We start from the raw sequence: 25,295 nt of genomic DNA on the forward strand, positions 1-25,295 counted from the left end.
AGCCTTAGGCCTCCTCCCCAGAACTCGGTTTCTTCACCTGAAAAATGGGAATAATGCTGGCAAACCCCACTGAGGGATAAAAGATCAGATATAGAAAGCCAGCTCTCGTCTGCACCTGTCTCCTGGTAAAACTCCAGCTGTTCAACCCGAGAGCCTCTAGTATATCTGGGTACCCTGTGATGTAATTATCCTAGCAGTCATTTGGTTTAATTCAAGGAAATTCAAAAGCAACTTTAAAAGGGATAGAGGGCTTTTCTTTTCTGCCTCAACAACAAAATGTTTGTATTTGAAACATACACATGCAAAAAAAAAAACATTTTTGATTATAAAATCCATTCGTGGATATCGTGTTAGGCTGTACCAGGAAAAAACATTTTTTTAAAACATGAAAAAAAAATAAGTATAATGCTTTTCTGGGATTTGTGCTCTCTCTGTTTCACACACATACATGGACACACAAACACACACACACATACACATGCACACACATCATCCCCCGCACCCAAAAAATCACACCCTCCTCATTTCTATACTTCCTCAGAAGTGGAGAATGCAGTTGCTCTCAAAACCTCTAAAGAATTTACTAGTATTAAAGCTCCAGTTAAATCTCGCCACTGTTTGGTCACAGGGTTTTTCATCTTGACCAAAGCTGCTTGCAAATCTTGTAACACATCTCTGTAGCTATTTCCATACTGAGCACCCCAGGTGTAGAGAAAATCATAGGCAGGTTTCCACATCATCTGTAAAGAAGAAAAAAAAATTGGAGTAGTGTGCAAGCAGAACACAAAGAAAATAGATGATTAAAAATTTTTTTTTAATTTAAAAGCCTAAGACTTAAAGTAAAATGGAATAGCACTTATACCTGGACTTCTTAACGTCTTAGAAAAGATATTTTAAAAATTATTATTAGCTCCCTGATATATTCCTGTGTTTCTGAAACTAGAATTTATAAAAATAAGGATTACAGGTGGGGGCCTTTTTTTTCTTGATCCATCCTCTATGCGTTGCTCATTGACATGATGTGAATATAAAATTCCTTGCACAATAATTTGATGATAACAAATATTGTGGAGATAAACTTTACTCTCTCTCAAGATTTTAATATTAAAGTAATAACTCTTTTAATGTCATATGTATCTGATTATTTTTATGACCACCACATATCATAAGGAGCTCTACAATATATTTAACACTTTACACCATTTTATTCAAACAGTTCTGTAAACAAGGAAAAATGTAGCTTCATGATCGAGTCTAAATGAAAGCAAAAATACAATTCTCTCATTAAAAATACTTTAATGATATATTTTACGACAGAAGAAAGCTCAATATTCAACACTTCTTCATTATGATTTCCCTAAGGACCTATCCATACCAATGACGTCATTGTTTCCATAGAAATGAATGTACGTCATAGGAGAACTTCACATACAAGCACGTATGTAATGGTAACCAAGGCAACCAGGCTCAGAGAGAATAGAGAGAAAGACAGACCCAATAAGACAAATTGTAGAATACAAATACACATACACAGACAAGGCTAAAAATGAATTTTCTCTAGGAAAACAACAAAATGAACCATGTGCTCATAATTGGAATATAAATTTTATTACTTGCTACTTATTTGGGCTCAATAAACTATTCAATTGTGATTCCATCACTTGGAAAATGCAAGAACAAAGACTCTGAGCTAAATATTATGCAGAGCTGCTCTCAGAAAACAGAGACTCCATTAACAATAATACTGCATGAAGTAGGGGCCCTGGGATATAATTTTTCATCCTCCCTCAATAGTGCTGTATAAACTAAAGTTGAAGTTAAACACAAAAGAATGAAAAACCAAAATTAGAGGTTTCATTATGTTCCAGATTTAATTTACATAAAAGTCTAGGCATCAGGCTCAAAAGATGATTTGATGCTATTTGTCCAAATTGGCATAACCGGGTAGCCATGAACACCCACCTCTTCCCCTCTCTTGACAAAGCTTGATTCTGCAAGGTAGAGAATGGAAGATAACAATCAAAGTTATACCAAACTAGGGTGGTCATCACGCAGCAACAAGTAACTACAGAACTTTGTACCAACCAGATCCATAAAAACTGCATCTTCTATTACTGACAAAATGTAAGGAGGTGTCCTCTCATCTATTTTTCGGAAGATTCACAATGAAATCAAACCTCACAAAGTGCAGGTCACCACTAATAGCTCAACAATGGAAGAGTGTTGAGGCACATTAATGAAGACATTTTGCCAGACTCAATCTTACATGTAGCTTCTCAGAATGAATAAATCATAAATCATAATAAATCATAATTGTGGTGAATAAAGCATAATTGTCCATAAAAGCATTGGAACCTGTGCTCTATGTTGCATTCACTTAAAAGTCACTGATGTTTAAGTAGAAGGCACATAATTTTTCAATTTTTCAGGTACTGTTTAAAATAATGGAATTTACAAGATAAAGGTTTCTAAGCCTTCGTTCCAAGTCCCTTAATGACTGAGTCTGGTGGGAAGTGCGTTTGAAGATATTTTATGACAAACAACAACTGAGAGCATTGCAGTACCAAAGTGATGGCATGGTAGATCAGCATAAAGTATCAGAGAAAAAAGACCTCTCTTACCAATCACATAAGGGTAATTTCAAGGTTGTTCAAAACTGTGCAGATTCAAAATGCCTTCATAATCAGTGGCAGCCAAAATGGTTCCACTGTCTTTCCTGGGTAGAAAAGCTCTGGCCTCCCATATCTAGCTGCAGCACTGTGAATTGCTATGTGTACAAAAGCCATGGAGCACCACATGCAGCTGCTTCTTGGTGCCACTGGAGAGGGGAAATACACCCAGGTGAGGTGATGCAGAAATTGCAAACTACAGACTCAGGAGAGGTCTGATGATACATGTACCCACCCTGTTAGGCAGGGGGTCACACAAGCCCTCACATTTGGTGGTGTCTACTGATAGCAGAGCAGTGTGGCCAGAGATACGTGGATGTGCTGCTGAATCCTGGTTAAGACTTCTGAGTTTGTAAAGACACATCACAGAATGCAATCAGGGTTGTTGTCCTAAACTCCTTTGGGATTCCCTGGAATCCAAATCATAAACTGGCTATAAATTGATGTAATAGCTTCAGGCTGAAAATACCAGAACAATGGTAAACCTCATGGCTTGTGCTAAAATATGAATATTTCATGATTGTATCCCATTTTTGTTCCTCTCTGCAGCAAACTAAACCTGAATACTCCTTCAGCGCAAAATTTTATCTGCTAAGTATAACATCACTGTTTGCTCTCAGCACAGATAATAAACATTATTGTAGCATAAAGACAATGAAAATGTTCTGAGCCACATCATTGTTCATTAATAATTTCTTTTATTAAATCAAGATTTATTGAGTACCTACCATTGCAAGAATCTCATTGTACTAAGGAATAAGGTGACGAATGTAGCATGTTTCTTGCATTATGAAGCTTAAGAGTACAAAAGGGAGATAAATATTGTACAAACACTGGCCCAGTGTATGCATAGTTAGGACTTAATAATAACTGTTAAAAAAAAGTCATTAAGAAATAGTTGTAGAGGTGGTTTTGATGCTTTTGGTTTGGATGCCTCATAAAATGAGACTTCTTATAGGTTATTGTATAAAACTTAAACTACATTATTTTCCATTTGAAGATTTTGTATAGTTTCAAAATGCTCCCATATTCTTTGTTGGTACTGTGCCACCACAAAACTTTAGTGCAGAGTTTATATTTGGCTAAGCTATTATGTTAATTAATAAATATTTTATTCTTAATGGTATTTGTAATTTTCTATGAAAATTTAAAAAGAAAGAAAAAATCATCACTTGAATACTTTAAATAAGTGCAAGAAAAAAAATGTTTCCATTGGCTGAGAGGCTGAATGGTATAATAGAAACAAAATGAATTTGGACATCAGAGTCTAGGTTTAAATCTGAGTACCATTGCCAACTGGGTGGGTCAATTTGAATAAATTGATCAAGTTCTCCAGGCTTCATATTTAATCTATAAACTATGAATAATAATTTCGAAGATTGTGTTCAAAGCATGTCACAAAGTATCTGACATACAGTCTGCATTTAACATTTTTAATAAGATATGGAGGAAAATGGTCATTATTTTTTGTTTTGGGCAAGATAAGGGGTCTAGTATTAGCTCTACTGAATGTGGGGTAAAGGAAGGGAATCTGAGAAGAAATTGAAATGAAGCAATGACTTCCAGGTAGGAATAAAGTGTTTGGCATCACTAATGCAACAGTGGGAAAAATCATGAGAATAGGGGAAAACTCCAAGGAAGAGAATAAAAGAGTGATAACTTAATCCTCAAGTCTACAATCAGAGGCCACAAGTAAGAAGTAGAAGCAAAAAGGATGGAGAAAAAGCTGGAATCAGGGATAGAAAATGAAGCAAGATTTGGAAAACCAAGGTCTAACTGCATCTCAAAAGCACATCCAGGGATGTGCTGGAGACTCTTCACTCCAGCAACCCGGAGCTGACAGTCCACATGGTCTCCCAACTCCACAGTCAGTGATATCAAATTCCTAGAAACACACAGACTACCAAAACTGACTCAAGAAGAAACAGAGGATCTCAACAAACCAATAACTAATAAAGAGATACAATAAGTAAGCAAAAACCTCCCAGTGAAGAAAAGCACAGGACCAGGCTTCACAAGTAAATTTCCTAAACATTCCAAGAATTAACACCTATCCTGTTCAAAAACTTGAAGAGGAGGGCACACTTCCGAACTCACTCTATGCCGCCAACATCATCTTCACACCAAAGCCAGATAAAGATACAAAAAGAAAATAAACTGACAGACTAGTATCCTTTATGAATATAGATGAAAAAATCCTTAACAAAATACTAGCAAACAAATCCAACAGTACAACAGCACATTAAAAGTAATATACACCATGGTCAAGGGGGATTTATCTCAGGTATGCAAGGGTGATTTGACATAAGAAAATCAATTAACGTAATACACCACATTAGCAAAATGAAGGGCAAAACAAAACATGTGAACATCACAGAGGATACAGAAAATGCATTTGACAAAATCCAGCACCCTTCTTGAAAAGAAACACTTAGAAAACTAGGGATAGAAGGAAACTTCCTAAACGTGATACAGAACATATATGAAAAAAACACCACTAACATCACACTCAATGTTGAAAGCCTTCCCTCTAAGACAAGTATTTCCATTGTCACCACTGTTGCTCAACATTGTACTGGAAGTTCTAGCTAGAGCAAATAAGCAAGAAAAAGAAATAAAAGTCATCCAAATTAGAAAGGAAGAAGTGAAACTTTCCCCATTAGCAGATGACATGATTCTATATAGAGAAAATCCTTAAAATCTACACAAAGGTACTGAACGAATGAATAAATTCAGCAAGTGACTTGTACACAGATTTTCACAAAAGACCTGTACACAGAAAACCACAAAACACAAAAATATGAATTTGAATACGTATATTTATATATAAAATTTATATTTGCATGTGGTTGAAAGGGAAAATTTTAGGTTTACATATGCTACTAGAATAAAAGTTTAAGAAAAACAAAAAGCATAGGACTGTACAAGACAAACAGTGAACCCTACTATAAACAAGGGACTATAGTTAATAGTACAATTATAAAAATGTTCTTTCATGAATTGTGACAAATATACCACACTAATGCAAGGTGTTAATAATAGGGTGGTATATCATTAGGTGGTATATCAGAACTCTTTATCTTATGCATGGTTTTTCTGTAAAACTACATCTTTTCTAACACAAAAAACATTGAAGATGGAAAAAAAATAGGGTAAGCAATAAGGCCACAAAGAATCCTAAACATTGTAATAAATTAAAGAGAAAATGGATCATCTTTCCTGTGGAAGATTTGAAAGAATAAAATGCTAGAATAAACAATTTTTTTCTGGGATGGCCTACGTAAAGTCCTCCAAAAGCTGGAAATGAGCTGAGAACTGCCAAGATCTCTTCTAGGTTTATGTTATCTTATATCTGTTCAGTGTTTTAAAAATAGTTCTTCCGCTCTTGCTCAATGTTATGATTAAGGGAAGATATGCAGAAGCTCTGCACTTATGCTTTGACAAAGCAAATGGAAAGCATGTTGTTCCTGAGGGTTTGTTTTGCTGAATTATTCTTAACCACTAAACAAGTACTCTCAGCCTACTTATCTCTATCACAATTACTGGATACATAAGCTTCTTTCTCATGTCTCTGCTTTTTGATGTCTTAATATTAACCTACAGGATTATGGGTCCATTCCTTGAATAGGAAGCATGAGGCAGATAGGACAGGGTGTTTAATTTCTTGTCTATGAGCTTTGATATGTTAACTATAAAGGACAGTAGCATCCCTAAGTGTTTAATTGATCACGAAGAGCAGTTTTCCAAAGACTCAGCATTTATGTGGAAGAAATGAGTCTTTTCTTTGGTTTATCTTCTTGGACAAAGAAAAAGGTAAGAGAGCCATGAAAAAGTAATAAATGTAGTGCCAAATGAAAAAGGAATAGAGATTTAAAAAATAGAATAACATTTTCCAAATTTAGAGCACTTATTCCCAAAAGCGAAAAAGACTCATTAGATAATGCACTAGATAATGAAATACAACACGAATAAAAGCAATTCAGATTTCAGCATAGCACTCTGTCTTTTTTTAACTCATAAAATATGAATAGCATAAAGAATGAAATTGGTTTTAACTACCTTTGGATAATTACATTTTGCCACATTAAAGGATTAATCATCCAACTACTTTCCTCATAAAATTATAGGAGCAACATTTCATTATAAGCACCATTAGCTGAAGAAGTACTAAGGCAAGTTTGCTGTAACAATTATTATATACAGTCTATCTTCAATACATCATTTACAATATTCAGGTGCCCCTACATCTCCTATACTGGATAAGCACATAAATATGTTGAAGATGATGTTGCTATTATCTTCAGGGTAGAAGGGATGCTAACATATAAAGGGGTCCCCATTTCCTTGGAAGGGAAATGGTGTGTGGTTAAGACTGGATGTAAGGTTCTCTGGGAAAAGTTTGTTTGGAGACAGCCAGCTCTGTTTGCTCTGAAACTTCAAGAGTTACTAATGAGCCAGAGGAATATAGAAGACCCATTCTTTGCTAGTGCATCTACTCAAAACAGTGTAACATCATAGGAAAACATGCTGGTCAAGTCATTCCTACCAAATTCCAGTTAGCTGGATTACTTGCTGCCTCCTCTCCATCTCCCCCACCCCCACTCACCCCTACCCACAAACAAATACTAGTAGATACATCTAAATGCCAAAGTTTAAAGAATTTTGAACTCCAATTCAACCTTTCAATATAACTATTGAAGAAACTGAGGGGAAACAATATAGTGGCAATTACTCTGGATTTAGAGGCACATATTCGGGGTTTGAACCCAGATTCTTGACTTACTAGCTCCAGGATCATGGGTGGCTATAAAACTTTTTCAGACCGTTATTTTCCCTTCTGTAAATAGGAAAAGTGTTCCCAGTGACAAAAGTCATTGCCAAGTGTCAACAGTAATGCATGTAAGGATCCTGGTACACAATAGGCACTCAGTTAATGCTAAATGGGCTTGATAGATAAGTTTGAAGCTAATATAACCATGCTCAAACACCTAGGGAAAGATTCCAGGTCACCTAGCTCTAAATCCATGGCTATTTGCTATAGTATTGCCACACATTTATTTTATTATTAAGAAATTTTAATAATGCTAATTTAGTTTTTATACTTGGCTGACCTTAAGTTTTCCTGAAATTTCTGCTTGTTCATGTTCCCTGAAATAAATCTTTATCAAGAAAACCTAAAATTTAAATCAAATATTATTGTCTCCTGTAGCGGTTTGAAGTTGTTATGTACCCCAGAAAAGGCCATGTTCTTGTAATCCATTCCTGTTAAGTACAGACTTGATGTAGGTGGAATCTTTTGGTTAGTTCTTTCAATTGGGATGTGACCACTCCATTCAAGAGGGGTCTTAATCCTTTTACTGGAGTCCTTTATGAGAGAATAAAACACATACAGAGGGAGAGAGATAAAATTAAGAGAAGCTCATAGAGAAAAGCCCCAGAAAAGCTAGGGGAGCACCCACAGAAGCTCAGAGAGGAAGCCGCTAAAGCCGGAAGCTGAAAGCAAGAAACGCAGAGAGAAGGACCAGCAGCTGCTGGCCATGTGTCTTCCCATGTGACAGAGGCATCCTGGATGCCAGCAGCCTGTCTTCAGAGTCCCAATATCGTCCTGTTGATGCCTTGAGTTGGACATTGTTCTAGTTTGCTAATGCTGCAGAATGCAAAACACCAGAGATGGACTGGCTTTTATAAAAAGGGGGTTTATTTGGCTACACAGTTACAGTCTTAAGGCCATAAAGTGTCCAAGGTAACACATCAGCAATCGGGTACCTTCACTGGAGGATGGCCAATGGTGTCCAGAAAACCTCTGTTAGCTGGGAAGGCACGTGGCTGCCATCTGCTCCAAAGTTCTGGTTTCAAAATGGCTTTCTCCCAGGATGTTCCTCTCTAGCAAGCTTGCTCCTCTTCAAAATGTCACTCACAGCTGCACTGAATTCCTTCTCTTTGAGTCAGCACGTTTATATGGCTCCACTGATCAAGGCCCACCCTGAATGGGTGGGGCCACACCTCCATGGAAATATCCCATCAGTTATCATCTACAGTTGGGTGGGGCGCATCTCCATGCAAACAACCTAATCCAAACATTCCAACTTAATCCCCACTATTATGTCTGCCCCACAAGATTGCATCAAAGAATATGGCTTTTTCTGGGGGACATAATACATTCAAACTGGCACAGACATTTTCACAGCCTTAGAACTGTAAGCTTGTAAGCAAATAAATACCCATTATAGAAGCCAACCCATTTCTGGTATATTGTATTCTGGCAGCTTTAGCAAACTGAAACATCTCTAAATCCATTTTCAAATATCTTTATAATATTCAAACTACTCTGATTACTAATTCTATTTGAATTTCACATTACTAATTTTATTTATGTTTCAGGCATATAATAAAGACTTTAAGCAAAGATACAATGTGTTACTCCAGGAATTGCAATGCTATGCCTTTGTTTTCTTCCATCACTTAAAAAAGTAAAGTATCTTTATGGAACTAAATTTTTTAGAAACTAGTATTATAATATTGTACAAAGTAGGCTAAGGTAATCTAAATGTTATGTCACTGTGTCAAATCTCTAGTACAAACAATGCAGATTTCTATGCACTTTACCACTGGTAGATGAATTTCCATATAACAGTTTTCTCTTCTTTGGGAATATATTTCTTACTGCAAAATAACAGTAAGCTACAGCTTCAAGTACCAATGCTTAACTTGAACCAGGCACAGACACAGAACCAACAATGAAAAGCCCCTTTAAGCAGAATCTAGGAGTTGCCACGTGAGGCAGAAAGCTGAACTAGTCTGTGGACTTTCCTTTTACCTTTTCACAAGAGACCTTTTCCAACAAAAATTAAATGCTGTTCAGCTGGTAAGAAAAACCTGATCAGGAAAGGTTTTTTCTCTTTTTTCCCCAGGCATTTCCATTATGCCAGTTTCTCAGAAAAGAAGCCTTGAAATCATTGCTGATCTACCTACATTCTTTCTATAGTTTCTCTCAAACATATTACTAAAAAATTTGCTATATTTTATTCCCTTTTCCAAATATGCCTCTTTCTCGTCCTTATCATCAAAATAATAGCTAACATGTATTTACTGATTACAATGTTGAAAGCCTTGTCCTGAATATTTCACATAGATTATCTCATTTAATGCTCTAAATATCCAATGAAGAAGACAGTATTTTTAGCTCAGTTCAAAATTAAAAGAAAATTGATTTCTGGGAAAGTTGAATAAATGTCCCAAGGTCATATAGCTAAGGGACACTAGAAGTGGAACCAGAATCCAGTTCTCTGTGTTATGGCAGTCACTGAGGATCCTCTTCCACAGCCCCAATGTACACAACCAACCACCTCCCCCAGTAACTGCTAAGATGAACCCCCCCTCCAGCCCACACCTTTTCTCAATGGTCTCTTGAACTCATGGTTATCCAGAAGCACTGAAATCCCCTTCTGGTCTTCTCCAATTATTCAAATACTACCCACTCTTCAGGAATAGGGAGTGTTCCCTGACTGCTCCCGCTCACTATGATTTTTTTTAATTATTTAATTTCTAAGAGACTCATCAGTATACTACAGTCATTATGATGGTGTGTAAGGACAAACAAATATGCACAGTGGGTTTGTTGTTGTTTTGTATAAAACAAACCTAGATTTGAATGCTAGTTCTCTCACTCAAGAACCATGTAATGCTGGATAACTCACACAAGTGCATTCACCCTCAGTTTGTGTATCTGTAAAAAGCAGATAGTCATAATGTCTTCCTTTCAAAGTTTGTAAAAATAAATGAGATATTGTAAAGAAGATATTTATGACAATTAGCTGATACTCACTAAATGTTCAATAAATCACAACAATTATCATTTTTGTTACCCATTATTTTCAATTATTTTGCATCTAACCATTTCTTCTTTAAAATAGTATAACAATTCCAAACATTAAAAGTTCATCCCAATCGCCAGGCCAAAATGAAACTTAACATTAGAGAGAAAAAAATCATATCTTTCATCCTCTTTGTGTTGTTGTGATTTGTTTGTTTGTTTATTTGTTTTTGTAGCCCCAAAATGAATGCTGGGAACTGATAGATCCAGAAAGCTTGTTATGTATATGGTTGAATGTTAAATACTGAGAACAAAGATACAGAGAAAAGATATTAAACAAGTGGGAAGAATTCCATATATAATCTTTAACTCACTTACAAAAATAAAATTAGCTGTTTAAGGCTTACCTACTTACGGCTCTTTAATCTATATTTAGAATAAAGTTCCGAGAACACTACAGCTGCCAGTCAGAAAATGAGGAGGAACAAAGATTGTGGCTAGAGCATAAAACAGTAAATTAGATCTTCACTGATTAAGTGTTGACTACAAAAAGACTTATAAACATACCTTGCCAGTTAAAACCCTCTATAAGTGAGTGGTTTCAGACATGGGAAAACAGTATGATTAGGAATGTTGACTTTACTGGGACCCCGTATGGAGGATGGCCCATTCTTGCGGGTCAGGTAAGAAATCAACCTTATCAGGTGTATGGGTTCCTGTGGTTGAGGCAGAGCCCAGTGGGCATAAGTAGAAGGTGATTTGGAAAGGGAAGTGAATCATTAGTGTCCCTGGTAAATAAGAGGAAAGAGCATAACTTTCAATGGAAGGAATTTGTTAGGGAAATTAATTGCTATGTATGATAATAATCCCCAGAAGGCTAGGTGAAGGCATCCAGTTTAGGTCCATGAATATCTTGGTCCTAAAATTTTCAGTATTTCCCCTTGTAAAGTTTGAGTTTTTAAAAAGGGGCTATTTTTCATACATATGTGGGGCCCCCTTGAGGAGCTGGGGGAAAATGCAGAAGTGTTGGACTTCCTCACCTGGACTGATGCTGACATTTTCACAAACATTGAGGACTGGCAGTTTGGTATGCTGAGCCCTCTATCTCGGGGCTTGCCCTTATGAAGCTCATTACTGTGAAGGAAAGGCTAAACCTGCTTGTAATTGTGCCTTAAGAGTCTCCCCCTGAGTGCCTCTTTGTTGCTCAGATGTGGCCCTCTCAATCTCTAACTAAGCCACCTCAGCAGGTGAACTCACTGCCCTCCCCACTACGTGGGACCTGGCTCCCAGGGGTGTAAATCTCCCTGGCAATGCAGGATATGACTCCTGGGGATGAATATGGACCTGGTGTCGTGGGACTGAGAACATCTTGACCAAAAGGGGGATGCTAAATGAAATGAAATAAAGCGTCAGTGGCTGAGAGATTTCAAATGGAGTGGAGAGGTCACTCTGGTGGACATTCTTACGTGCTACACAAATAACTCTTTTTAGGTTTTAATCCATTGGAACAGCTAGAAGTAAATACCTGAAACTATCAAACTGCAACCCAGTAGCCTTGACTCTTGAAGACGATTGTGTAACAATGTAGCTAACAAGGGGTGACAATGTGTTTGTGAAAACCTTGTGGATCACACTCCCTTTATCCAGTGTATGGATGGATGAGTAGACAAATGGTGACAAAAACTAAATGAAAAATAGGGTGGGTTGGGGGAGGATGGTTTGGGTGTTCTTTTTTTTATTTTTATTTTTTATTCTGATTCTTTCTGGTGTAAGGAAAATGTTTTGATTTTTGGGGGAATGGAAATAAGCATGCGTTTGCCCTCTAGATTAGGTCTTTTCCCTGTAGATTATTGGGAATGGCCTTCTGCCCAATATACCATAGAGCTTTCCTCAGTATTTAATATCATAGATCAGAATTTATCGCAATGAATTGAACCATAGCCCCTAGAAAGACACGTAGGGACTTTCCTTTCTGCTTCTGAGTATTAATCAGCCTCAGGCATAGAGGTAGTCATTTGTGATTTGGACTGTGCAAAGTAAATAATGGAAAAGTAGGCTGTTTGTTGGCCTTCATCAAGATTTGGGGAAACCAAACTACAAACAAAACAATTAGAGAGAAACCAGATGCTTAAAGAGGCTGACAGAATAAATAACTCTCTGATCACTCTCTCAGTAAAACCCTTATAAAAACAGAGCTGTTTAAGGGGAAAAATCAAAAAAATAAAAAAATAAAAAACTCCTGATTCAATTTTGAATTGGTCTAATCAGAATCAGAACAGCCTATCCAAATCACATTATTCTTTTCTTCTTTCCTTCTTAAAGGTTTCTCATTTTTAGATCATTTAGTAAAGAGTTGAATCCATTGTGTGCCCTGGGCTCTATTTTATATTATGCTTATGGGTAGGTTCTAACGCTTTCTATATTTATGTAGATAAATGTAATCTATGAGGGGAAAATATGTTTTCAATCTCTGGCTCCTCTTGACTAAAGCATCTGTCTGTTTGTCTGTTTGTCTGTCTGTTTGTAGAAGAGCTGTACAGGAACCTAGATGCTTGCCTGCTGAGACGGCCACTGAAGCTGCTAGGATCCAGCCAACTTGGCTTGATTCTTCTCTGCAAGGAGAGCTCGCCATGTCCTCTCACCCAGCTGGTGCAGTTACTTCTTGGTAAGAAAAAAAAATTCTTGAGAAATCAATACCTAACTCTGGGGCCAGAAAGGAAATGGAATGCATGACTTCTGCCTCTTATGAAATCATCATATACTCAAGAGATTAGGTTTTCCTTAACTGAACTATCTTTAAATGCTTTTACTCGTGTTGAGAGGTTATACAACATTGTATATTGCACTCATTAAGTGAATATTTTTAAGGTTAAAAAATGACTCACAATTCTTTATGGTGATCTGAAAGAAAATATCAAACTTTTACCTAAAAGTAAACATTTGTTTTAATATTGATAAAAATTATATTTATATTACATGACAAATACTTACTTTGTCTTAAGTGCTATCATTCTGGAGTTGATGTCTAATCGTTCTTACTGTGTTCTTATTATGAAGGAGATAATTAAGTTCTTAGGTATATCACTCTCTCCCATTACCAGTGACTCCCATAGCATCCTCTTAATGCTTCCTGTTTCTGAGTTTATTTATTATATACTACCCCCTTGTCTTGACTTTGTGCCATCCCCTCCCTTCAAAATTGACCTCTTCTATTCCCCCAAGTCCTTATAGCCCTGTTGACTCCAGGTTTGGAATAGGCTAGCTGGTTAGCTAGCCATTTTGATCAATTCATTTGATTGAAGATCATGTTAACATGCAGTCCAATATGAGACACATCAGTATATACTAAAGGCTTTCAATGCCTTAGTTCAAAAGAGCACTTTGTGCATTTCAGAAAATATAAACAGGTTAAAAAGGACAGGGACTTCAGTTTGTGGATCCTCTAGGACACACACCTGGTTATTCCATGCAAGCTGTGCAGGCTTAGTTACATTGACTTTACTTGCTCTGCAAGTATTCACTATCCATTTAGACAAACAAAACTCTTACTTCAACAGCAACCTCTCCAGCTTTTCCTCGGTGAGGAATTTCATATGCCTCTATTTGTTGCTTTGTGAGTCTTGCTAACTTTTCAGCTAGTTCCCTCCAGCCTTTCCCGAGTTTGACAGCTGAAGTCAGAATAGCAGCCTCTTGGATGAGTTGTGCTACTAACCCTTGGCAATCCATCTTCAGCAGAGCCTGCAAGAACAAGTGACAACAATTGTTATCATTTAATGCAATTAATTGGGGCTTATTCCAATAAATTGCAATTTCATATACATATTCTAGAAACTGCAGTCATTTTTTTCACCACACATAGAGTTGAGTTTTCTAAAACTCAAAAAATTGGATTCATTTTTAAACAAGCCTAACAAGCAAAGCACAGTGGACCCTGCTAGACTAGAATTAGGGGAGACCTAGAACTAACTCTGTTACTAACTACTAATGGGCCCTTGGGCAACCCACTGAACCAACATTTCTTAATTTCTTATAAAAGGAGGAAGTTGAACTAGGCACTTTCAAAAGTACACTGAGGGTCTAAGCAGTCTATGATTTATGAATCCAGGCATGATTATTCACTCTACAAAAAATAAATCCTTTCTTTAACAGAGGATTTCTTCAAATAGTGAGCACACTGGTGATGTTTGCTCTACTTTTTACCAAAATGTAATTTAAAACTTCCTAGGATCATGCCTATTATATAAAATTGAGACACTTCTGTGGCTTTAAACAAGGCTATTGATATTTATGATTTAAAATACTTAACTATCTCCCTTTACTACTAGTACAATTTCACTAAATATAAGCTACAAGGTATTGAGTATAAAACATTCATTGTTATTGTAGAAGATAATGCGAAACATAAAACTGGCATCTGAGCTTTGTCACTTACCATGCATGTTTCAAACAAGTTTACAAATTTCTGTTTTGCATTGACTCAGTTTTTAAAGCCTGAGATTATACCTATCTATATTTCTTCTCTGCTTAAATAAGCAAATGAATAAGTTTGGTAGTCCCCCCTTCCTTAATGGCACTTAAAATCTTTGTCTGCCAATATGAAACAGAAACTAGAAATGAATGAGCAAGTAAGAAAACCATTTCTAAGTAAATCAGTCTAAAAGAGTGGTCATTCCCATGAAAGAGTACAATTTGAAGGACTATACTTGACCTATGGTTTTCATACACAGATTATTTTCACCCACGAACTTACTCTGAGGATTTATGGCCTCAGCAGGGAGAAACAGTACTAAGATAGCTATCCCCAAATGTGCTTCTTTTAGTTTGCTAAAGATGCTGAAAAGCAGAAATCATAAAAGGCGTTGGCTTTTACAGTGGGGGTTTATTAACTTTCTGAGGCCGTGGAAATTTCCAAATCAAGGCATCAACAGGCAAATCTTGGACTCCTCTGTCACATCGCAGGTCACATGGCAGTGTCTGCTGGCCTTTCCCTTCTCTCCCGGGTTTCTTTGCTTTCAGCTTCAGGCTGCTCCATCTGTGGCTTTCTTGCTCAGCTTCTGTTGCTTTCTCTCTGAGTTTCTGTGGCTTTTTTCCTCTCTGTCTTCTGTGTCTTTCTCTCTGTATTTCATCCTCTTATAAAGGACTCCAGAAAGAGGTGGGTCACATCTCAAGTTAAGATCCTAGTCACCAAAAGATACTACTCATAATGGGTCCACACCCATGGGAATGGATTAGCTTTAAGAACATGCTTTTCTGGGGTACATACAGCTTCAAACCATCACACTCCACCCTCTAGACTGAGGAAAGATATATTCTTTCCATATGCAAAATACATTCATTCCATGCCAATATCCCAAAAGCCTTAAATCATTTCAGTAACAATATTAAGTATAATGTCTCATCAAAATCTGTTACAGGTGTGGTCTGTCCTGAGCACAATTCCCCTCTAGCCATGGACCTGTGAAACTTAGAACAAGTTGTCTGTTTCCAATATACAAAGGAGGGACAGCTATAGAGTAAATATTCCCATTGCCATAGGGAGAAATTAGAAGGAAAACAAAGGTCATGGTTCCCAAACAGTTCCAAAACCCTGTAGAGAATACTCCAGTAGATTTCAAGGTCTGAGAGTCATTTATAGTTTTGTCCTCCAGGCTTAATGGAGCAGCAGCCCCACCTTTTCCTAGGGCTTACACAGCAGCCCTGCTCTCTCCAAATCCTGGGGTGACAGCCATGCTCTCGGCTCCACTGTCATCAAGCAGCACCTGGGTGGTAGTTGAACTCTAGGTTTCACCCTCATGAAGCATCCAGGCAGCAGCCAGACTCTAGACCCCACCCTCCTCAAGCATCAGGGTGGCAGCTGGACTCTCTGCAATCTCTGGGGCATAGGCTCAACCCCCTCAGAACACTGATGTGGTAGCCAGGCTCTCCCCAATCCCTGGGGAATGTGCTCCGCCCTCTCTAAAGGCTGGGTTGGCAGCACACTTCCTGAACAATGGGGCAGAAAGACTTACCCTCTGCAAGTTCCAGTACACACTCAACCCTTTCCACATACGTGGGTGGGTCTACTCTCCTGGCCCCAGATGTCTCCACTCCAGACCTCATCTTCCATGGTTCTGCCTTTGAAGTCACTTTTTCTTTACTCTGTCCCTTTTCTGTCTCTGGCTCCATTCAGACAGATCTCACAAAAATTCTGTCAGTTTCGCATGCGATATACGGGGGTCCCAACCATCAGACAGTAGGCTCTTCTGAAGATCCTTCCTGGATATTTGCACTTCTAATTCTGACTTGCACTGAAATGGCTGACTGGCTCTATATTCAGTTAAATCCTCACTTGGAGCACTATATTCTGGGGACTCGTTTTCTGGAAACAGAATTTTCCAAACTATCTATCTCTGTTTTTTATTTTTTTTTTTTTTTTTTTTTTTTTTTTTTTGTACCCAGTAGTTCAGTTCTCAGCTTATATCTTTCCTCTTGCATTTTACTATAAGCTGCAAGGAGAAGCAAGGCTGCACTTTCCACATTTAGTTTGGAAATCTCAGCTAAATATCCAAGCTCCCATCTAACATCAGTACTCAATTTTGCCAAACTCTGTCACTTTAAAATAAGGATTGCCTTTCTTCCAGTTGGCAATGACACATTTCATCATTTCTGTCTAAGGCCTCCGCCAAAGGAACTTTATCATCCATCTATCAACAGTCTCTTCAAAGCAATATAGGCCTTTTCTATCAAGCACCTCACAATTCTTCCAGAATCTTCCCCTTTCCCATTTATAAAGCCATTCCAGCACTTTTGGTATTTGCAAATAGCAGTGTTCATTAACTTACAAGCTTACAGTTCTGAGGTCATGAAAATGTCCAAATCAAGGCATCAACAGGCAAATCTTGAACACCTCTGTCACATCGTAAGGCCAATGGCAGCATCCACCAGTCTGTCCCTTCGCTCCCGGGTTTCTTTGCTTTCAGCTTCTGGCTGCTCAGTCTGTGGCTTTCTTTCTCAGCTTCCGTGTCTTTTTCTCTGTCTTCTGTGGTTTTCTTTCTTTCTCTGAATTTCATCCTCTTATAAAGGACTCCAGAACAAGGATTAAGACCCACCTGAACGAGGTGGGTCATGTCTCAAGTTAAGTTAAGATCCTACTCATTAAAACAGCCTACTTAAACAGGAATGGATTAGCTTTAATATATGCTTTTCTGGGGTACCTATGGCTTCAAACCATCAGAGTGCTTTTCATAAACTGTGGAATGGGTTTACCTATTCTTATTCCAGTTTCTTGTTTCTAGGGGGAAAAGAATCTTCATTTGGAGTCACAAAACCTGAGTTTAAAATCTAGTTCTACAAAGTATCGGCCTTGGATGAATCATGAAATATCTCTATTTGTTGATTTATAAAATGGATATACTGGTAACACCACCCTGTATAATTTTTCTATGATCATTATGAAAGTGGAATCAGGCTTAAGTGCTTTAGAGAGTGTCAAGTGTATAAGAGAAGACTAGGGGAATTAAACCCCTCAGTCTTTATTAGCTCCCTTCCAACCATGCCAAATAAATATACAATCGAACAAAAACATATACTTACCATGCAAATATATTTCAATGTTCCATCAGCTCCTGATTAGATTGCCTGGCCTATGCCTCTCCCATACAGAAACCTCAAGCCTCCACCAAGCCACAGTTTGAGTTTTGTGACCCGTTGGGAACTACTCTCTTGAATGGATCCCCTCAACAGCACTCTCTAGTTAGCCACATGAGGTGCTCTATTAATGCAGTAGGTGTAATCAGGCATAAGCTTTAGGACCGTTTGGCCAATATAATCTTTTTTTTAGGCCACTAAGAGAAACAAGACATTTTCAAAATTCAAATATTTGCTGAACATGAAGTATGGGAGGTAATGAGCTGTTGTAAAATATATGTGCAGCTTCTACCAAGTAGAGCAGCCTCTAACATTCAGTCTCCAATGACTCTGAATGGCCAGGATGAAATGAGAACACAGCATATTTTGTAGTCTCAAGCATCAACTCTGAAGCCACACACATTTTTTCATGAATGTTTATTTCCCTGAAACACCATAATAAAACTATCCACATAGGATGCTGGAACTTTTGACACTTAATCCTGCTCAGTATGGTTTTAGAATTATCAAAATAATTAAAGGAGAAGAAATGTTTTAGTTATACTTATTTCTTTATTATATAAATTATTGTACATGTCACAAATTAAATTCCTCTCCAAAATTTTCTCCCCTCTTTTTCACCTTGATTAAAACTTTTCTTCCCTATATGACTCTTCCTGTATAATCTCACCTGTGTCATATAGCATATCAACCTTGTATTGTTACAATGGTATTTTTACTACATACACATCCCAACATATATACACAGATGCTTTACTCAACACAGCATACACACACATGCTTGCGTACATAAATTTGTTCCAAGGAGGCACTGTGGCTTCAAGCATGGTTTTGAAGCAAAAAAAGATTTAAAATCCCATCTCTGATACTAACTAACTTTGGACCTTGGGCAAGTTACCCAACCCTCCTAAGACTCAGTTTCCTCCATTTGTAAGATGAAGATACAGTTATACTTACCTCACAGAATTGTTATAATGGCTAAATAATCTAATGTCTATAGAGTGTTCAGTGCAGCACCAAATGTAGGGAGAACTAGAGCAATGTTAACTATCATTATTATTTATACAATCCCATTTTAACCAGTTTTAGAGACTTGCTCTTGATTTATTTTTACTTTTATAAGACATTGAGTCTCCACTTTAAAGGGAAAACAGTTTTTCACCTTATTTATAACTTTTCAATGAGCCTTACACTGTACTGAACACTATGCTTTAAAAAGTTGATCCTGAGAGACCCATTAAAACACAAGGATTAAGAAGAAAATTAGGGATGTCATTATTTGGGATTGTGATGCAGTGTGTACAGAAGAAGAATATTAAATTGCAAAGTAAAGGATATTGATGATTAAAAAACACTGAAAAGTGGATCTATAGCAATGATAAGTTAATTGGTTATGTTTCAGTTTGTTGTTATTTATTTTCATATTATTAGAGCTTCTCTGATAATTTTAAGGACTGTTTTAATGTTCAAGAGAAGAAGAAAGGAAATCTCTTAACTCTTATGCCCTAGCACAACTGAATCTTTAACCTTCCTTTAAAAGAGTATACTCACAGACATATTTTCTGTGAAAAACACAACTGAATTTCAAATCCAAGAAACCAACTATATGAGCTTTTAGGGAAAATCCTCTATATTTACTGTAAAGTGGCTTCAATTTATTTAGGACTGCTGAGAATCTAACTTGTTTTCTCTTTTCTTTGGTTATAAATATTGCCAAGTTAATAACGGTTTTTGTTCTCTATGATAGATAAGTTACTGTGATCAAGCAATACTCACCACAATAAGTTCATAAAGAAACTTCCTCCTATTTCTATCTGTATGACAATCTTCCTTTAACTTCTTTACAACGTAAGAAACTTTTTCTGATTCTTTGTCTACTTGTAGTCCGTCAAAATCTTCCAGTGTCACATGTGAGTAACCTAGGACATTAGCTAAAACCCTCCAGTCATAAACATTTTCTGACACCAACGTCAGTACAACTGAGTAGATATAAGTCAGTTTTTTAAAAGGCAGGGCAATTTGTTCAAGAAGATTCCCAGTTGTGAAGACACCATCTGAAATAGGCATTATTTGTTCCTTTGAAATCACTTTCACATTTTTGCAATGCACAAGTCCAATCTTACCTCGGAGGACTCCCACATACCATTCTTTCACTTTGGACTGTCCAATGGCTTTTACTTTGCCTACCCCAAGAAGAGCTATTATGTCCCCTTTGAAATATTCAAGTAAGTAGTCAATCTTGCTTTGTCTTAACACTGTCTTCAGGGTTACCCCATAATTGGTAAAGTTCAATTTTTTATCTTGAAATGTGGGGTATTTAACAGGCACTGTTGGTAGTAAAGGAGAAGACTTGATTTCTTTCTCATTTTGCAAATGACATGGCAGACTGGAGAAACGTTTTAGGTTTGGAGCTGGATCAGGTGTAGTGATAGAGAACTGTGTAATGGATGTACCATTGGGAAGCACCACCTGGACATGGAAAACAAATAAGTGCATATCCCTGTGATCAACTAAAGAAAAGAAAAATTGCTGATGAACTACTTCACCTATGCACAACTGTTTTCGTTTGATTCCTTTCCTTTCTTCTGCCTTTACTTCAAAATCAGGATCACATGAGAAAACAGAAATAGTTAAATCTTGTGGTTTGTCAAGTAGAAATGAATGCTTCCCCCAGAGCTGAAACACAACCGGAGACATGTGTTTTCCACCCTTCTTGATGTCAGTAATTGTGAGCTTTCCTGGCAAATAACTGTGTCCACAGACTATGAAAATCGCAGTGAAACTGGGATGGATATATTTGGGTCCATAAATTCCAAGTGAGGTGGGTTTGTGGATATAATCCCAAATGGTTGCAGCTGGTGACAGCATAGCTTTAGCTTGTGTGGCAACCACCAGATACATCACCTGACTCAAGTTAACTAGCTTGACTTGAATGGTGTCTTTATAAATGTAGCAGTTGTTTAACACTTTGAAAGGGCCACCTTTATCCAGGCTGTGTAAACACACCATTTCTGTCATGACTTGGCTGAAAGGATCCTTTCTCACTTCAGCCCCGGTTTTCATCTCCAGCAAAATAGCTTTCATTGTGTTGAGGTTGCCTAACTTGATTTCCAACAGTGGGCTTACAGTGCATGAACGATCATGGTTAAGAGTTTGTGGAGGTTCGAGAAAAGCCCTCAGAGATATCTCTTGGAATTCCCCAATAGCTATGTGGCCTTGGGGCACATGAACAGTGATATCTGATTCGGGTAATTGTATTGACCCTCCTTCGTGGTTTACCTTACAAACTATGGTGGTCTCTGCAATTTGTGTTTGGGCCCATCCAGGACTCTGATTGATTGTGTTCAAATCCACACAGGAGCGGGCCAGCTGGCGTTGACTTAACCAAGCCATTTTATAAGCCTCTCGATCATTTTGAAGCCATTCTAAATCTTGCACTAGGATCTGGTCAGAGCTTTGTGTAATCTGACGGGTATGTGCTGTGTCTTCTAAAGTGTCCAAAAGTTCTGAAACACTTTTAGATCTCCCAGATTTCCTTAAGGAAGACTGCCTAAGCAATTGATGGACATCAAGTTCATCACCAGAGGAATCAAAAGAATTTCCAGTTTCCATTTCTCTAAAAAAAAGAGAAGGGTCTTCTTTCAAGATGGAAATATTGTCTCTTTTCTTGTTATTTCTTAGTTGAGCTATATCATCCAAAAATGGGTTAGAAGCAGACAGGTCATTCCAGAATGGATTTGTAGTTTTGATTTCATTATTGCCATGAAGGGTGTAAGCAGCTGGACAATTGAGAAGCAAATCTGGGTCTTGATGTCCTTGTAATTTAAACAAAAACAAAGCAAAACAAAGATAAGGTAACATTCTGACATACATCCAAGACTAATTTTTTATCTTAGCTTAAAAACTCAGGGCTTACTTTTGATTTGCTTTTTGATTTCCATTCTAATAATTACTACAAAATTAATATTAAATTTGGTCAAATTTGTATATTGTGAGAAAATTGCTCCACCAGGTTATTTTGAATATGTGCAATGTTATTTTCTTTTAAGACATGACTTATAAACTAAACAGATATGTATTTAATATTTTAAATAATAAGTTTAACATGTTTCCTTGAGAATGACCCAAACTACCATGCACTTAGGGTTTATTGTTTTATGTTTTATTTTCATAAAATCAAACTTCTGAGCAGATGATTCAGTCAATTATTCAGATTTTTCTAAAAATTGAATAGCTTGTCTCATTACATTTAGATTATTGATTAATATTTTTAGATAATATTCAACATGTGAAAAATGTCAAATACATCTGTTAACAACTAAAACAATTTTTAAAAAACAATAATCTAAATGAGCTAGTCATGAGTTTCTTAGGTTATGTTCTGATAACTTTGAATTGGTTAAATTTTAATAGTATGTACTTGAAAAATAGAACACCAATGGGTTTACTGTTTGGGGTATTCATTGAGTTTTGGAGAGTTGGGAAAAGCAGAGAATGATGTTATCATTATGAAACAGAAACATATTACTACTTGGGAATGTGAGTGTTTTAAGAATTAGCAACACATTTAATACTCATGTTTCTATTATAAGCATTTCTATACGTCCAACAATTCATCAAAGCCTTTTTTTTTAATGCTTAGAGCAACTCACACTTGGTGTCCTTAGCTTAGTAAATATTGCTAATGATTCTTCAGACTTTCTGAAGCTGGTGCTGTTTCAGAGGAAATGAAAGTCTAAATGTTCAACCAGATTATCAGATGTCCTATAGAAAAAAGAATTCCACTAAGTTGTCAGACTCTTTTTGTTTAATATATGCAGAGCAATAATTTTGAATGAATTGAGTTTAAAATTTCATATATTAAAATTAGAAGTTGAATTTTGAAAAAAAAAGGGGTTATTTCTCTTATTTCCATTCTTTTCTTCAATCTGGTACCACCAACTCTCTTAAAACTTACTCTTACTTTGCGGATTAGTTTGATCCTTTTATGCTTCATGAAAATTTCTTAGCAAATCCCAGAGATCTCCAAATCCAGGCGATCTCTCTCACCACAGAATTCATTATATTTGCTGCATATACCACTTGTTTATTTATGAATATTTGCCTCCTCATAACAATTACTGTATTCTGTTGGCTGTGCTATTCAATTTTGCACATCTTTGTAATGATGTTGTAAGTATCTCTTTGATATGGTTGGGATTTGTTTCTTACATGAAAAAATTACAAAAGTTATAAATCCTTATACCTGTAATGTTGTAATTTTTTGACGGTTTTCGGTCTTCCATGTCAATCAAATTTCCTTCAGACCTACTCGGTGAAATTCCTCTTGAAAAAAAAATGAGCTCATTCACTGGTTAACATTTTTCTACCTACAAATAGATTAGATATAAATATACAGCATATTTATACAGGTTAACAGAGAAAACAAACTCAGAGTGTCCATACATGTCTAAATAGAAAACTGCATGTGGAAATATTCTACTTAAGCCCTCTACTTCTGGTAGGATGCTGGACTAGAAATCCTGAAAAACATATTAGCTTTCCACTGAAAAACATTAAGATCCTGGATTAATACCAACAATCGAACTTTTAAATGCTTTGCAGAGCCCATACAGAATTCATTAAAATACCAAATACAAAAAAAAAAAAAAAAAAAAAAAGGTAAGTTGAAATCTCAATACCTGAAACCTCAATACCTCAATAAATAGATATTGCATGTTCGGTTTTTGGAAGACTCACTATCACAAAACTGTAAATTCTTCCCGAAATCATTCTTATGCATTCAATGCAGTAGAAAAAACGCCAATGTTAACGAAAATTCCAGAAGAGGAAGAATATGATGGAAGTGACATGGCTACCACACATTAACATTTATTGTAAATATTTAGGAAGACAATGGAGAGTTGGAGCAGAAGTAAACCAACAGAACAGAATACACTCCAGAAACAGACCCAGCCTCATATGGATATATGTCAGAGGTGGCCATGCAGAGCAATGTAGAAGGATGGATTATTCAACATAGGATGATGGTACAATTGTTTGTCCATGCTGAAAAAAAATTACACTGATCACTACCTTATTCATACTCCAAAATCAATTCCAAGAGTTTTAAAGTTGTCTTAAGGCCAAAAAGCAAAACTTGAAAAATAGAACCTAAGAGATTATCTTTTTGCCTTCTGGGAAGTGAAGAATTTCTTAAACAAGACAAACACTAAAAATGCAAACCATAAAAAATTAAATTAAAAAATCCTATACCTTAAAAGACATCATTTACAAAGCCTAAAAACACAAGCCAAAAATTAGGAGATATTTGTATAACATATGACTGAAAAAAAAATTACATTCCAAAAATACATCAAAGCCTCCTAAAAATTAGTGAGCAAAATACAAACAACTCTAAAAAAACTTTTTCAAAAAGATCTGAGCAAGTATTTCTCAGCAAAATAAACACAAATTACTGCTCAATATATTTGAAAATATGCTCAATATCCTTGATAATCAGGGAGAAGCAAAATGAAACCACATGCGGCACAATTACCACCTACTAAATTTGCAACAAATTTAAAGGCTGGCAATACTAGTTGTTGGCAAAGATACAGAGCAAAGGGAAATCCTATATACTGCTAATGGAAGTGTCAATTAGTACAACTACTTGGAAATCAATTTGCCATTATCTAAGAAAAATGCTTACAACCTACTACCCACCAATTCCAATCGCAATAATTAATTGCTGTAGTAAAACCTTGCAAATGTGCATCAGAAGACATAAACATGAATGTTCATTACATTATATTAGCAATAAACTCGAAATATCCCTTGCCATGAGTGGATAAATAAATAGTGTTATTTTCAAATAATAGAGTACCACGCAACTACAAAAGCACGTGAATCATAACCAAAAGCATCAACATGTGCTTGTAGTAGGTGTTCCATTGCCAAGACTCAGTCTTCTATACATACATGATTTCCCTTAGTCCCAAGACAAAACTGAAAAGTAGGTATTTTAAATCATATTTTACAGAGTACAAAACTGAGTCTCCACAATGGGACAGAACTTACTAAACCAGGTCAAATGGCTGAGGAGTGACTGGCCTAGAAATAATTACACATACACATGCCAACTACTCCATACAGTTCTTTACTCAGGATACTTCATAGCTCTCCTCAGACCCCTATTCTGGGAATGT

At 36.6% G+C, this 25,295-nt stretch overlaps 1 protein-coding gene across 3 annotated transcripts; it reads right to left on the reverse strand.

Annotated features, from left to right (window-relative positions):
* Positions 1-527: 527 nt before the first annotated feature.
* Positions 528-23,441, reverse strand: MACC1 (MET transcriptional regulator MACC1). Of its 3 annotated transcripts, none has more exons than XM_037837512.1 (4): positions 23,354-23,441; positions 19,885-21,923; positions 14,032-14,220; positions 528-740 (listed from the first exon to the last, which is right to left on the reverse strand). In XM_037837512.1, the coding sequence occupies exons 1-4, from the start codon at positions 23,391-23,393 to the stop codon at positions 528-530; spliced, it is 2,481 nt and encodes an 826-aa protein (XP_037693440.1). In that variant the 5' UTR covers positions 23,394-23,441. The 3 variants fall into 3 exon arrangements, with proteins under 3 accessions (XP_037693440.1, XP_037693442.1, XP_037693441.1); XM_037837514.1 differs by lacking the exon at positions 528-740 and adding an exon at positions 13,063-13,140; XM_037837513.1 differs by lacking the exon at positions 528-740 and adding an exon at positions 13,110-13,143.
* Positions 23,442-25,295: the final 1,854 nt, after the last annotated feature.

Source organism: Choloepus didactylus, chromosome 5, assembly GCF_015220235.1.
Source record: "Choloepus didactylus isolate mChoDid1 chromosome 5, mChoDid1.pri, whole genome shotgun sequence".
NCBI classification, from domain to species: domain Eukaryota; kingdom Metazoa; phylum Chordata; class Mammalia; order Pilosa; family Megalonychidae; genus Choloepus; species Choloepus didactylus.

What these genes read in the sequence shown, in the direction of transcription:
- MACC1 (XM_037837512.1), bottom strand. Translation starts at nt 23,393, where the DNA reads ATGGAAGACCGAAAACCGTCAAAAAATTACAACATTACAG. An exon ending in TTCTTTATGAACTTATTGTG is followed by an intron (nt 14,221 to 19,884) that starts GTGAGTATTGCT and finishes TTGTTCTTGCAG; the next exon opens with GCTCTGCTGAAGATGGATTG. An exon ending in CTGGAGAGGTTGCTGTTGAA is followed by an intron (nt 741 to 14,031) that starts GTAAGAGTTTTG and finishes TCTTCTTTACAG; the next exon opens with ATGATGTGGAAACCTGCCTA.